The 16428-nt window shown below is 38.8% G+C and overlaps 1 protein-coding gene across 3 annotated transcripts in view; it reads right to left on the reverse strand.

Annotated features, from left to right (window-relative positions):
- Nucleotides 1-12091, reverse strand: part of LOC142107658 (phospholipase A2 inhibitor NAI-like) — a 48497-nt gene extending 36406 nt beyond the window's left edge. For all 3 annotated transcript variants that reach the window (XR_012679993.1, XR_012679992.1, XM_075191222.1), the window contains exon 1: nucleotides 12032-12091. Coding sequence is in view for 1 of the 3 variants with exons in the window: in XM_075191222.1 (XP_075047323.1) it covers nucleotides 12032-12083 (52 nt within the window). In the remaining 2 variants the exon portion in view is untranslated. The remainder of the gene's footprint in view (nucleotides 1-12031) is intronic.
- Nucleotides 12092-16428: the final 4337 nt, after the last annotated feature.

Consider the following 16428-nt stretch of genomic DNA (forward strand, 5'->3'; position numbering starts at 1 on the left):
GCTGCAGAAAAGTTTGTCAAAAGATTCATACAGGTAGCAAAAAATTAGGACCAGTATTTCACCATCCTCTGCCACCAAGGGATTTGAAGGTGGTCTTTTTAGCAGCAATTCTGTCAGCAAATTCAAAGCTGCAAGCACATTGCGCAGAAGAACCTTTTTTTTTTTGCAAAACGCGTTCTATATATATAGTCCTCCCTTGTTTTGTGTGTAAAGAGGAGGTTAGCTGTGGTGCTCTGCTCATAAAATAGCATCAAGGGTAAACCAGAAACATAGGAAAGCAGTAGAATTATGTCATTATTGTAAAGCGGTCCTGTAGAGAATAGTCAGCTACAACAGTTTGCCGATCAATTGCTTTTAATTTCAATCTTAAATACACTTTACACAGATTAAACCAAAACATTTTGCGTTTGTTCGACAAAAGCTGTAGCAGAGCCGAATTACGAAGTTGGGTTAGAACTGACACCGGTTTCGAAACCGAAACACGAGGGACAGCGCACATCTCTATTCAATATTGTAACCAGGAGGCTTACAAGGTCAAGAAAGAAGACGTTCCAGATTCTTTTAAGGCCCATTCAACTAGAACTGTGACAACATTTTAGTAGTGGTAAAACAATTCGTCACTACTAAAGAATTTTTCAGCAGGATGGTCCTCTGTGCATACATTCTCCAAATTTTAACGTATTGATAGTCAACATCAGCAGATGCAAGCTGAGGTAGAAGAAAGCTTAGTGCTGCAGTGTACAAAATAAATTATTTGGGGGGTTATTTTGTGTAAGGAAACCTCCTGTTAAGTAACCGGTAATCGTCTTAACGGTGATGAGAACCACGACACACTTGACACCTACAAAATTAATTCCGAGTTGACAAAAATTTTTTGGTAGGTGTCAAGCCTGTCGGGGTTCTCGTCACCGTTAAGACGTACCCAACCCGTAGTAACTGCTTGTGTATTACCAATTGGTATCCGATGTCAAGAAAAAGAAAATAAAGTATTGATATTACTTGTGTGTCCTTAATCAGCTTCAAGGCAATCAAGCCCCCCCCCCCACTCCCCACTATATTGTTCTATTATATTTGTTTTGTGATATGTTAATTTTCACACCTTACGGGAAGCCAGAAGACACCTGGGGGAAGAAAGGTTGGCCCTCTGTACTTTCCAGAGGATTGAATCCTTGGTATCTGCTTCCATGGAGAATAACAAGGACACACAATTAATGGTACTAATTGTATATTTTAATTTTCAGCATATAATAATCTCATTGATATAATGTACCCCTGCTGTAGAATAAATGGATATTAGAAGCCACAGAGGAGTTCCGTGACCAGTGGTCACAGTACTTTATTTCCTGTGGAGTGAAATGACTCATCTTGACATTTGGTAAGGGGTATTTCTCTATAGCATTATATCGGTAATTCAACATAATATTAAATTGGCTTATGGTGATGAAAACTTGACCTTTTTTTCCTTGTTTTATTTTAAAGCGTTTGTTTTGCAAATTTAATCCTTTTCCTAGACCATTATATTCACTTTCTTGTAGCCTGTATATTACCTGTGCTAATGCTCCTGCCATCTTTGGTCCCTTCTGCCCCATCACAAACTTGACTATCTAAACCAGACGTTGTCAAGATGGGCCGGCCGTCAATAGAGACAGATGAAGTCTATGTTCTATGTTCACTCTATGTACTAGCCAGTGGATATGGCAAGTGGTTTACCAGAGCTCCGGAGTACAATCAGCATGTATTTTATCCACGGGCATATCTCCTCTCCGCGAGATGAAAATATCGCGTTTCGACCTCACCCGAATGGTCTTTATCAAGAAGCCTTGATAAAGACGGTTCGGGTGAGGTCGAAAGGCGTTGGATACACGGGGACAAGTGCCACCTTTACAGAGCTGATATTTTCATCTCGCGGAGAGGAGATATGCCCGTGGATAAAACACATGCTGATTGTACTCCGGAGCTCTGGGAGGCGGACTTGCATCTATCTATATACGCTGTTTGTGGATTGGACTCTGTCCTTTTTAATTATTTGTACTTTGCATTGCAATATTGGTAGCTGTTTGTATTAAAGGATAAAACACTATATATCCTTTTTATCTTCCCTGTTTTGTTGAAATCTCTCCATCTTGAGAATTATATGAGAGAAAATCCACAGAAGAAGTATCTATGTGATACAAACAGACCAGTTACGATGATATGTGGCGAATTACACCATTAATCGTGTAAATTAAAATTACGGTGTGAATACATGCTTTTAGTCACATTTTCCTGCATGACCCACTATAAAACCACGTGGAGGGGTCTTTCTGACTTCACTAAAAACCTTTTAAGTTAGAATTAAACACATGAGGTGTGCCTGAATAAGGGGAATACCACTTGATTCATTCTGATACATGTTATTTCTTTGTTTTGAGGATAATAATACCAACAGGACTTTATCCCTACAAGTTCTGGTAGTTATTTTCAGTATATGGGAGAAGAACTTGAGAATTCAGTGAACATATATCTAGGTGGATTATTTGATCAATTCCTGGATTAATTTATGGTATGGACTCTGGATAACTCTGGACTCTATTACATTGTATATATTTTTATGAGCAAAAGTTTAGCGCCGTATGTTATACTTTACTTTGCTATATGTTATATTATAGAAATTAGGTGGATTCTATCTTTAGTATAATTAGCGGCAGCTATCCTATTTAGCGCTGATGTTTTTTTTCATCTCTATACATTATCGGTACACACGCGAGTAGTCAGACTTGCCAGGTCGGTACACAAGACGTTAGTCAGACATTTGCCGGGTCGGTACACAAGCAGGTAGTTACAGATGCAAGGTAGAGTAGCAAGTAGCAGGAGCTGAGCAAGCAGAATACTCAAGCACATGTCTGAACCAGGAAGTGCCATTTATAGGCCAAGACAGGAAACAGGATCCAAGATGGTTTCTCTTTGATGCCAAACTGGCCATCTTGGATACGGGCAAATCTAAGGGCAAGTTTACAAATACAGAGACCTCTAGTGGTCGGAGGTGCAAATGTCAAAGTAGTTCCTTACAATCTTCTTCACTAATACAGGAGGATACATAGTATCTCTACTATACACCCAGTATTACAGCCCCCAGTCAGGGACAAGCTGGGCCAGGGACAGAGGGGAATGTGGCCCCAGAGTCATACTCCTATTGACTGCCTTGGGTCCACATCCCGTAGAATCAGTGCTGTAATTGTGGATGATGCCGCTGCGTAGGTCATGATAAATACTACTATAGTACTTGGTTTGCCTGATGCTGGCTCAGGGCATTCAATGGAAGCCTTTGTGATCACTAGCCGATTCTCATTGGTAAGAGGAAGAGAATTAAAAATACCAGGAATTTTAAAATAAAGTTTTGTTTTTCTTTTGACACTTGTTAATTATACGGACTCCACTGTAGCTCATCGCAACTTCCACTTGAACTGTTGTTTGCAAATCTTCCACTGTCTGGCTGATATGATGAGTTACTCATTGAGTTAAGGTCGGGGACTTGAAAACAGTGCTTCAAGGGAAAGAAGCGGAGCAGCAATTCCCATCAGGGGCAAACGCAGGGTTTTTAAGGGGGGTTTCCCCCCCAAAAAAAAAAAATATAGAGAGAGAGCGAGAAAGAGAGCAGCTCCATTTCGGCGATTCTGAATTGGACATCAGCTGCGGTGCTGTCAAAGAAGCGTCCGCCGCAGTGTTCTACAATACAGCACTGCCGCGGACGCTTCTTTGACAGCGCCGCGGCTGCTGTACATGGCCGTTCATTGGCAGAGGGGAGGGGTTTCTGGAGAACCAGAAACCCCCCCTTCGTGCGCCCCTGCTCATATAATTAACAAGTAGCCAATGTCACATGGGTGAAATCGGCAAGATGACACACAAGGATGTGGCTCCAATAGCAACAAGCTCTTGAACATGTTACTATTATTTCTTTTGTTTTGTTTTTTTCTGCCAGATAATCAGTCTCAGACCTGTTGGGTTAGTGCCAGGATTTTGGAAGACATCTGGGGCACTTTGGTGAAATGCAAGACCTATGAGTAAGTGATAGAGGCAAGTCATAGACAGAACGCTACCTACAGAAAATATTTTGCACCTGCCTGCATCCTGCTCTGAATACAACAAATAGGCATTAAGGGCTACGGAATATGTTGGCGCTATATAAATAAATGATGATGAGGAGGATGATAGGCATTAATGTGATATCTGTTCATGACCCTATAAAAGCTCCAGACAACAGGTCACAGAACTCAGTTGGGGGGGGCATTGTTTGAACAGAGCTTGAATGAGGTGACCGGGTGTTTGACCTTCACTTACAGTTATACATTTCATCACTGAACACTTTCATAATGAGACATGTGACACAAATGACCTCACTACTCCGCAAACACAGCTGACCAAATATACGGGTATTATTTATATAGTAGTATTTTGTTAAAAAAAAAAAAATGAAAATCTATAAAAACGTGCATTAAAAAAAATAAATCTATAATTCTAGGTTAGAACAAGGGAGTAAAATTGAAACACTTACTTGTAGGATTAGGTGGATCACAGTTATTCCTATAACAGCAGGAAACGCTCTTCTTCCCCTTTTTATTTATAGTGCTAAGGCTCCCCATCATATTGCAGTGATTTACAGGTACACATGTCGTGAAAAGGGATTGAAAGTCATCACCTGTTTGAAAAGTATATTATTAGTAAAGTTAGGCTATTGTAAATCAATTTGATCGCAGTCAATTAACATATATATATATATATATATATATATATATATATATATATATATATATATATATAATATCTAGTAGGGATTTATTACATATAATGCTAGAAATGTTAAATTTGTTGTTACTTTTATCATTTTTGCTAGTGATAAGAAAGAGATGTAAATATTGGTATATTTAGGGGAACACTGGATTTCTAATGAACCTTTTGATAAAATGCAAGGTTCTTTTTTTTAATCTTTAATTTATTTATAACAGTAGCACATTCAAAAAAACACAGTTAACTAGGAACATCAATGATAAAAGATATAACTTCCGATAGGCCAGCCAAAAGGGACAGTGGTTAATCATAGAAAACTTCATCATCATTATTATTTATTTATATAGCCCCACTGATTCCACAGCGCTGCACAGAGAACTCACTCACATCAGTCCCTGCCCCTTTGGAGCTTACAGTCTAAATTCCCAAACATACACACACACACACGCACACACACACACACACAGACGGACAGACAGAGACTAGGGTCAATATGATAGCAGCCAATTAACCTACTAGTATGTTTTTGGAGTGTGGGAGGAAACCGGAGCAAACCCATGCAAACACGGGGAGAACATACAATCTCCACACAGATAAGGAGAGGGTCGGGAATCAAACTCATGACCCCAGTGCTGTGAGGCAGAAGTGCTAACCACTGAGCTACAATCAAACCTATTACTTCTATTTACCGATTTACCATTTACATGCACTTTTCACATTCCGTTTAGACTTGGCCTGGCCTATTCTATGTGCTCTCCATACTTTCCCTTCACTACGTCCCAGAAATAGGAATCACACAATGTCATTCAGAGGTTTCTTTCTACTGGGTCTTCCTTTTCCTCTCCTGTGTGGCAGAGGATATCTACCCTTACAATACTATCTTTTAAATTTTTAGCCATCATTTCAGGCTGCCTGATTCAATCTGTGTGAATTTAATTTTCAGTGCCCTCTATCTTCTCAACTACTATTATTAAGACTCCCGCCCTCTACAACCACACACACACATACACACACACACACACACACACACACACACACACACACACACACACACACACACACACACAATGTACAATGCTTTAACTTTGGTGAAATGCCAGACCTATGAGTGAGTGACGGGGGGCAAGTCATAGACAGAACGCTATGACTATATGACTATAGATATATTGCACCTCTTTGCATCTTGCACTGAATACAACAAATGAATAAAGCATATAAATCATTGTCTGTAATGTGTACCACAATAAGCCTAGTTCCCAATAACTATTACTAAAAGGTGCTTTATAGTAGTAAGCATTGAATTGAATCTCCTTGTCTTTTATGTAAGACACTGTGGTGCTTTCAAAATGGCAATGCACTGCAGAGGTTTCCCACAGTGTTAAGCCCCAGGTAATTTTTTTTGCATGCAGTACTTACACCCCCCCCCCACCCCCCGCCCCTCCAAAAAAACAGCATTACGTTTTCCTGGTGCTGCTTTGTGCTTTTGTAGGCGTTCACCCATGCTGTTTGTCCCTCTCCGGGGTTATATATGGGCAGCATGGTGTCTTAGTGGATAGCGCTTCTGCTTCACAGCACTGGGGTCATGAGTTTGATTCCCGACCATGGCCTTATCTGTGTGGAGCTTGCATGGGTTTCCTCCCATACTCAGAAAACATACTGGTTGGCTGCTATTAAATTTCCCTTAGTCTCTCTCGGTCTGTGTGTGTGTGTATGTTAGGGGATTTAGATTGTAAGCTCCAATCAGGCAGAGACTGATGTGAATGAGTTCTCTGTACAGCGCTGTGGAATTAGTGACGCTATATAAATAAATTGATGATGATTTATGTAGTGTGGTGGGAGAGATGGACACGCTAGCCATTTTTTTTTAACATTTTTTTGTTAAATGGGATTGGATTTATAAATGAATGACTTTGTGGTAAGAGGAATGACAAGTGGCTACTACAGGTACTAAATGAAATAAAATAGGGTTGACTTAGACAGTTATGTTAATGTATCATAATGTGAACTTGCAATGCATTAACATTGTGATGTACTGACGTCAAGGTACCGCCTTCTTCATCCGTATTTGCACCTTAAATTTCAAATCAGCAGATTCACTTAATTAAATAAAATGATATTTCGCAGTTTCCAGAGAAAATTTAAGTCACAGACTTTGCATTACATACCGTCATCTGTATAGGTCGTACCGCAGGCATGATTTGGGGGGCACTTTACGATTTCTCTGAAAGGTTGGGCATTAATCACTACAAAGTCATCGGTGGTGTGGTGAGTATATCTCTCTCTGCATGTGAGTGAAAAACCTGCAATTGGAAAGTAACACAACATGGAAAAAGAGGGGAATGAGTACACGTGGTATCAAAAATTTACTAATCAGCCATTTTTCTTTGCAGTTGTCAAACTACCACCCTTTGCCACGCACCGTTGTCAGTATTCACCTCCAAACCTGGATAGTAAATCCTACAGTATAGAGGTGAAACCCACTGATGGTGTGTGGTGATTAGCCTCCTCTTATGTTCTGAGAAACTACTTGGGGTCTTATTTCTCTCTGAAGTGAGATCCCGTACAAGAAAAATGCTGTTTAAATTATGTTACGTCTGTGTATAGTTTGCGTCTCCACCCTTTGTTGGTAGATTGAAATCTGCAGGTTTTGCAAATCTTTGAGTAATATGGCGTCACTCCACGATCCCGCAAATTGTAATGTTCGTATTGTCGCTATCGATAATGATTCTCCGATGTGATCGCTGTGGTTCCAAAGCACAAAGATACACAAAGAAAGGTGGAGATTCTGTGCTTCCCAAAAAGAATGTATTTGCAGCCAGGGGGAATAGTGTGTAGGGGAATGGTCCCAAACCCCTTAGAGGTAATAGTAATCGGATTCCCTGGCGCGGGAAGGGAAAAAGGGATTGAAAGGGAAAATAATTTCAAAATGGTGTGCGTAGAGGAACCATATACATAAGTAATGAGATACTAAAAGCAATCAATATATTGTAACAAATAGGCCAGCCGACATATTTGTTTTTATTAAATCTTGAAATAAAAGGTAAACAGGAATTATAAGTTCAATAGGTAAGTGGACAATATATCAGACAGATATACAGATTTATCATGCAGATTCTAATCAATATGATAAAAGTCCATAAGTAAAGTCTTGAAAACTGCTAAATAACGGAATTGTAAATGCCTTATATCAATAGAGCCAGCCGGCTTTCTGTATATGATTAGTTCAATCAGAACATGAAGCATGAATATCAGCAACGATATAATAATCAGACAATAAGCAGACAATTTCTCAAACTGGAATAGAGAGGATTCATAAAAATAATTAGTCAGTGCGATATAGGTCCTTTGAACACGGTATAGTGTATCTGCTATAGTCCAGTAGTTAAAGAGCAGATGGCTTGATAGGTAATACACCGGCAGACGGTATAGGCTAGTTGGATATAAATCCTATAAACCCAGTGTAATGTATCCGCTATAGTTCAGTAGATGTAGAGCAGATGACTTGATAAGTAATACACGGGTGAGTAGTAGAGGCTGGTTGGCGGGCGGTCCTTAAAAAGTTTGCCATGTAGTGGAGATGCGTATAAATGGACTAAAGTCCCATGTATCAAAAACTGATAGCAAAATTCCAAAGAATGTAAACCGTGTTGTGGCAATAGGAGGATAGAGAAGTGCACTTACCCTTCTCTCAGGTATATTCTCCGGGTGTTCCGGTCCTTTGATATTCCTCCTGGTCTTTGCTGCACGTTGTTTGAGTTCTCCAGATGTGGTATGGATAATCCGGCAAGTATTGAAAGTCCTAGAGCGCATGCAGGGCCATCTTAACAACATTATGGACCCCCGGGCAAAGCAGTGCACCGGGGCCCCTAGATATAGATATAGATATAGATATAGACATATAGAGATAGAGATAGATAGATGTACTTGCTCAGTGACCCTTGAATGGTTTTTTTGCAGGTTTTTTGCAGTTGTACTGACACTAGGGGGAAATAGGTTCAGAGACAGAGAGGGTAGTGGATAAGTGGAATAGCCTCCCATGAGAGGTGGTAGGGGCTAATACAGTACAGCAATTTAAACATGCTTGTGATAGACATAAGGATATCCTTACAAAGAAATGATGATCAAACAGGGTTTGCGGTTGCCATAGGTCAAGAAATGGGCGTCTAGACTAGACGGGCCAAGTAGTTCTTATCTGTCATCAAATTCTATGTTTCTATGGAGAGATGCTAGCAAGGTATAGAATATTAAATGGTTTGGTTTGCCAGTAATATTTAAGAGTCATGTGGGGAAAAAGCACATACTGTATTATTAAAGTGACTTTTATTTGTCTTCAACATTTTGCATATGTGACTGTGGACAATTTAGGTAGATTTGCACAAGATATACAAACTTAGTCTCTGGCGCTAAATGTAGATACTACATATAGAAATACAGATATCATAGAAGGTACCAAATGCAGCTTGTTCGTAGGAGAAGTGTCAATCCTCCATTAATACCATATCGGAGAAACAGAAAAAAGAGGAACTGCGCAGAAGGTACCTAAATACGGGCATGTAACTTAGAAAATGCAAACCACCTCTAATAAATAATTAATATTAGCACGTAACTTAGAAAATGCAAAACACCACTAATAAATAGTATGCTATAGCATACAGAAGCAGATGATTCAATAAAATATATATCATTTAATCTAAATATACTTATACAAAAACACACACATATAGATGTATAGATTAAATTTTGAGACCTTGAAGTATGATTATAATAGTGGTTTAATCGCTATCATTGTTTTATATTATTTTTTATTCATATTTTTCTATATTTATTTTTTAAATTTATGTTTTCATTTAGATGTATGTTTTGATCATTGAATAAACTTCTTTTTTAGATTTATAATTGTGACCAGTTTACTTTAACAGTGAAACTCAGTCTAGATGGTGTTTGATATTTATTTTTTTTGTATTTGATTTAAAATTTGTATTATTTTTTCCTATAAGTGCTCCACAGCGCTGTTTTCTATGTATGACTATACTAAGTTAAATAGTTAAATAGTATTTTTTTTTGCACGGGACTCTCACTTCATGCATTACTGCTAGGTCTCAATTTTCTATTCACGATATATCTTTAACACTTCTTCTTTGTGTATTATTGAACGGCTCCAGGGGCAGGCTGGGCTGGGGGGCAAGGGGGCAACTGCCCCCTGGGCCAGTCCCATAGTGGGCTAACTTGGGCTGGGTCACTGGGCCACCTGATTTTTTTTTCATTGAAAATAGGCTGCTGAGTCCAGACTTGCCCCACGGGCTAAAATTTGCCAGCCCTCCCCTGAACGGCCCACACATAACTCTGGGGCGGATCTCTCACAGCTAATTAAGTCACCTGGGTGAACGAGCAATAGGTCTTTATATAGCGCTCACTTCAGTTCTTTTGTTATGCTGTTCCTGAAGAAAGTTAACCCTTAACTGAAACCAAAAATCTCATAACACCAAACTCAAAGCTGATATCAGCGGGCACTGACCTCTAATATATTAGGGGGTATATTTACTAAACTGCGGGTTTGAAAAAGTGGAGATGTTGCCTATAGCAACCAATCAGATTCTAGTTGTCATTTTGTAGAATGTACTAAATAAATGATAACTGGAATCTGATTGGTTACTATAGGCAACATCTCCACTTTTTCAAACCCGCAGTTTAGTAAATCTAGCCCCATTTCTCAAACTCAAAATAGAGAAAGGTGTATATCTATATATAAACTAAAATCTTCACAAATACATATAAATATATTATAGCCACCACTTATGGACTTGGGAGAGGGTCAACGCTGCTCATTATGAGAAGTTGCTATGTGTCAACTTTTAAAAGATTACGTTAAACAAGTAAATAAAAGAGAAAAAAAGACCTTCACTAAAGTAAATATACCACCATAAAAATCTATATAACACAGTTTATTTAAAACACAGTTTCAGAGGAAATATATAAAAAAAAACACAGTACACCAAAGTCATACAATATAAAAATAAAAAATTGTTTTCTGACTTCTTAAATTAGTAATCAGACCCAATTCCATTTAGTTGTTATAATCTCAGTTCACCTACAGAGCACATATAGGGAAAGTCTTCCAATAATTAATGTCTCGTATGTTTATTGTGGATTTTTAAGATGGTAACATATATAATATAGTCCAAAGACCTTTCAAAGCACCTTTTTAAGGATCATCACAATTTGAACAGCATTTAGATATATAGATCGTTTGAGAGATATACAATCAAAATCAGAAGCCTGACTCTTGAAGTCCGTGCCGGAGACTTCTGACATCTGCTTGGGTCTTATATAAGATCAAAAACTCTTGTTAAGTCAATCCGGTGAGACAGAACACTCATGGGTTTTTATTAGTAATTTGTAGGAGCCAGACTGACCGTTTCTCCAAAGCCGTTTTGTGGTTTCCTGAGAGATTGAAACTGAAACGGTGGAAGAATTTGTGGGAATGAAATAGACTTTTGCAACTACAATCGTGTACCAAATCCTTGAGTACCACCTGCCTTGGATATATAATGTGTTTTTCACCACGACAAATGTCCCCTAGCTGACGGGGTTTGTTTGACTACATTAAATTGAGTGACAAGCATTTCAGCATGGAATATATATATATATATATATATATATATATATATATATATATATATATATATATATATATATATATAAATAGAGGGGGCACTCACCATTTAAAACAGATAGATTATCCTTTATTTTCAATCCAGTTCCTTTATATTATAGTCAACGTTTCGGTCTTACATCCAGACCTTTTGCAAGATAGATTTTGATTGAACAGCAGACAAAGCCAGCATGGACAAGGATTTACTTGAAGATGTCAGTGTAGTCTTTTCCAATAATGATATATATATATATATATATATATATATATATATATATATATATATATATATATAATTTATATATCATTTAGTTCTGCAGATGGAGCACTGTATATATATATAAAAGGCTTTCCAGCGATTTGTCAAACCGCACGTTAATGAGTCTGCCGCAATTTCATTTTTTATCATGCTAACAATTGCAGTGTCTAATAAGCTAGTTTTAGGTTGGTTTCGAATAAGTGTGGGAGAACACATCATGAAGAGGGTTTATCACACTCCCCAGAACAGCACTAACAATCTCTCACTTCGAAACAATTTCAGAACATTTGCTAACTACAAACCCAACAGCTACATGAATTCAGCTTATAAAACAAATAATTGCAACACAGACTTACCAGTCGCTGTGAGAGCAGAGAGGACGCACAGAAATACGATGAGTGATTCCATGATTATTTGAAAGTCAGGCACTCTAGAAATGTTACAGTCTACTGCGGTGTAATCAGGGATACCTTTAAATAAATAGACCTGAGGGAAGGTGGGACCGTAGTAAGTGCCAAGTTCTGGGCACTAGATGCAGTTGTTGTTGTTGTTGTGAACTAAAGAATCTATTCCTGGAATCCCTTAGCAGGTCTGCACACCCGTCATTTGCAAGTTTAAAATGCAGCATCGGTCCAAGGTAGAAATAAACTCTATAATGTTACATACAACCACAAAGTGTCTGCATAATCAGTTTTATACACTATGCTATATAAAATGACTGAACATACATTCAATGGAAGAGGAGCATCCCTGAAATAATCAATATACACATATAAGCGAAATCAAACAAATACTACTACATTGCTAAAGGATCTAGTTGTAAGCAGGGCCGGATTAAGGGAATGGAGGCCCCTGGGCTAAGGGGGCCTCCATTCCCCCGTGAGGCCCCCCCCGGCACTTACCTCCTTCTCCAGTGAGTTGTACACTCTTTACTGAGGAGATCTCATGAGAGCGAGACTCACGAGATCTCCTCAGTAAGGAGACTACAGCGCACCGGAGAAGGACCGCAGTGAACACTTTCAAGGGCCCTCTGGATGCCATAGGCCCCTGGGCTGTAGCCTCGTTAGCCCTATGGTTAATCCGGCCCTGGTTGTAAGCGTTATAATTTTGAGGTTTTTTACTGACTCACTGTGATCCAGCATCTACCCCATTTATTTCTCCCCTTGTAATCATACAAACATAACTAGGGGTGTGCACCGGCCACTTTTAGGGTTTTGGGTTTTGGGTTCTGATTAGCTTGAGGTTTTGGGTTCTGATTTGTTTTGCCAAAACACCCCACTCAAGGTTTTGGTTCTGATTTAGGGTTTTTGGTTCTGATTTTTTTTTTTTTAAAAAAGCATAAAAAGTGCTAAAATCCAGATTTTTTTTTTTTTTCACTCCTACGCTATTATTAACCTCAATAACATTCATTTCCACTAATTTCCAGTCTATTCTGAACACCTCACACCTCACAATATTGTTTTTAGGCCAAAAGGTTGCACCGAGGTAGCTGGATGACTAAGCTAAGCGACACAAGTGGGCGGCACAAACACGTGGCCCATCTACTTATACTGCAGGATCAGTGAACTTTGTTATATAGCAGTACCAATGGACTTATTTTCTTTTTGGTTAAATGGATGGAGGGCAGGGCATTGAGAAGAGGAGTGTGAGCATATCAAAGTGTAATCACTTAGTTTAAGCATTTACCCCTTCCAGTCTAACTCAACTTTACGTCACAGCGGCAGCAGCAAACATAAGAATTAGTTTTCTGAGGTTAGGTTAAATTGTTATGTGGTTTTAACTCTACTGTTTAATGCAAATACATACTCTTAAATGATATACAATACATACATATTTCTAGACTCACCTGCACAATCCCACTTGTGAATGACAGTACACCATTACCCATCCACACCTCTAAACATTCCTGATTGAAAAGTCAGGACTAAGCACACCCAGGGGTAAATGTATCAAGCTGAGAGTTTTCCGGCGGGTTTGAAAAGTGGAGATGTTGCCTATAGCAACCAATCAGATTCTAGCTATCATTTTGTAGAATGTGCTGAATAAATGATAGCTATAATCTGATTGGTCTTTCAAACCCGCCGGAAAACTCTCAGCTTGATACATTTACCCCCCAGTCTTCTCACATCACCCACATTCCCTGTGCCAACATGCCCCTTTTCTAGCAGGTTATTACCCTTTTTACTTCCACAAACTGGGACTGCCTCATGAAAATTGGGACTGTTGGCAGATATGCCCATTAGCTGGAACTTATATAGTTCTGCCCTTAATTCTATGTCTTCCTAAAGGGTAAAATTGTAGTTGTCAAGGATTTAGGAGACCCTCATGCTAACAAACTGACTACTTCCAAATAATCCAAAACAAGTACTTCTCTCTTATAATTTTTACCTTTATATATTTGATATCTTAAATTATGTAACTGTGTGATATCCAGCAAAATTGCACAATGTATATTGTAGGTTTTACTTGGCCTGTATCCCTTTATATTACTACATGATGCTATATATAAATCTTTAGGTGGGACCCAAAAGCAAATTTGCTAATTGGCTCTTAAAAACTGTATATATACTAGAGATGGGCGGGTCCGGTTCTCCGAGAACCGAACCCACCCGAACTTTGGGTATCCGAGTACCGAGCTGAGCAGCTCGGTACTCTCCCGCCCGTTCCGAATCCAAATCGAGGCCGAACGTCATTGTGACGTCGTCGGATCTCGGGGCTCGGTTCTCGCGATACTTCAACTTTATAAATACACGCCTCCACAGCAATCCATCGCCATTTGACAGAGGGAGAGAGCAGGGTGTAGTCATAGGCTAATTAGAGCAGGGACAGAGAATACAATATTGTTCTTGCAATTGCTCTAACCAAAATCGCTAGTGCAGAGAGGAGGATAGAGGTTTATTATTTTTTCTTCATATTTGGCACTCCCCAGCGCTTTTGGGGTGTCCCCCATAATTGTGCATAAATATTTCTGGCTGTCAAAAGTCATAACTGTCAGCAGTATCTACTAAATAATTTTTAGCACTCCTCAGTGCTTTTGGGGTGTCCTCCCTAATTGTGCATTAATATTTCTGGCTGTCAAAACTAAAAGTCATATCTGTCAGCAGTATCTACTAAATAATTTTTAGCACTCCTCAGTGCTTTTGGGGTGTCCTCCCTAATTGTGCATTAATATTTCTGGCTGTCAAAAGTCATATCTGTCAGCAGTATCTACTAAATAATTTTTAGCACTCCTCAGTGGTTTGCGCTCAGAATGGATTCAAAGCAGTCCACATATGATCTGAATGAGCAACCAGGTTCTGTCACCAGTCCTGATGTTAGTGTTCCCAGTACGTCATCTGGCCAAGGCGATGTCAAACAACAGAGTGTTTCCAAATTAGTACAAAAAACAAAAACCAAAAAAAAATTTACTATATTGAAGCGAAAAAGAAGTGTAACTGAGCAAAAGTTAAGTGACGATAGAAAAAAAATTGCAAGCATGCCATTCTACACACGCAGTGGCAAAGAGAGAATGAGGCCTTCACCTTTGGCTATTAGTGGCAGATCCCAAAAAGTTACCCAGCCTACAATTGGTGCACAACTACTGTTACGCGTCAAAGCCGAGCTGCAAGATAACAGTGAGGCATTACAGGAGAATATTTGCTCTGATTCACAAATGACAACAATCCCTGTGGAGAGTCCATCCAACAGTGGGATGTCTAATCGTGAGCATTCTGCTGATGTGTGCCTTAATAGCCCGAGTGTAGCCGGTGATACCCAAATTGAGGATGCCACTTTGGAATTAGAAGAGGATGAGGGGGAGATTTGTGTAGGCGACGAGGGCGCTAATGATGATGTTGATGATTATGATGCAGACAGATACCAAATTGCCTTTCTCAATTTCTATTTATATTCTAGATTATATAACGGCTGAATAGTTTTCTATTTTACTCCTAGTGGAGAGAGGATCTGATGCAGACAGATACCAAACTGCCTTTGTCCATTTCAATTTATATTGTACAGTATAAAACGGCTGAATTTATTAGTATTTTATACAAGTGGAGGGGGGCCTAGAGAGACAGAAACCAAACTGGCTTTTTCCATGTCAATTAATATTGTACAGTCTATAATGGCTGAATTTTTAGTTTTTTTAAAAAAGTGGAGGGGGGCCTATAGAGACAGAAAGCAAACTGTCTTTTTCCATTTCTTTACATATTTAACTATAAGTGTAGGGTGTAATATACATCCAAAGACGATGGCTGCATTGCCAATATGCATAGATGGAGAGGAAGGCAATCTGTTTTGTGTGTAGAATAAATGAAGGCCTACCAACGAAGAATTAAACTGTTTTTTTGGATGATTTATTACCTCAACAATTAGATTACTTGTCTCTAAAACAGTTGGAGCACTAAATTGGGTTAATTTAGGCCCAAAAACATGGATTTTCCAAAAAAATAGCAAAACAAAACCAAACAAAACCAAAACCAAAACCAAAACACGCAATGGCGGTTTTGCAAAACCAAAACCAAAACCAAAACACGACGGTAATCCAGATCCAAAACCGAATCCAAAACCAAATCACGGGGGTCAGTGACCATCTCTAATATATACAGATATAAACCAATACCCTTACAAGGACCACTATAATTTTATATGCTCTTTATATGTAAAAAAGTGTATGTGGCGTGTGTACCTATGATATCCTTTATTCTGTATTTATTTCGATCCTTGATTCTCTGGATAAATGCAACTGTTTATAAAAATTGTAATATATTTC

Source organism: Mixophyes fleayi, chromosome 11 (assembly GCF_038048845.1).
Source record: "Mixophyes fleayi isolate aMixFle1 chromosome 11, aMixFle1.hap1, whole genome shotgun sequence".
Classification (NCBI taxonomy): domain Eukaryota; kingdom Metazoa; phylum Chordata; class Amphibia; order Anura; family Limnodynastidae; genus Mixophyes; species Mixophyes fleayi.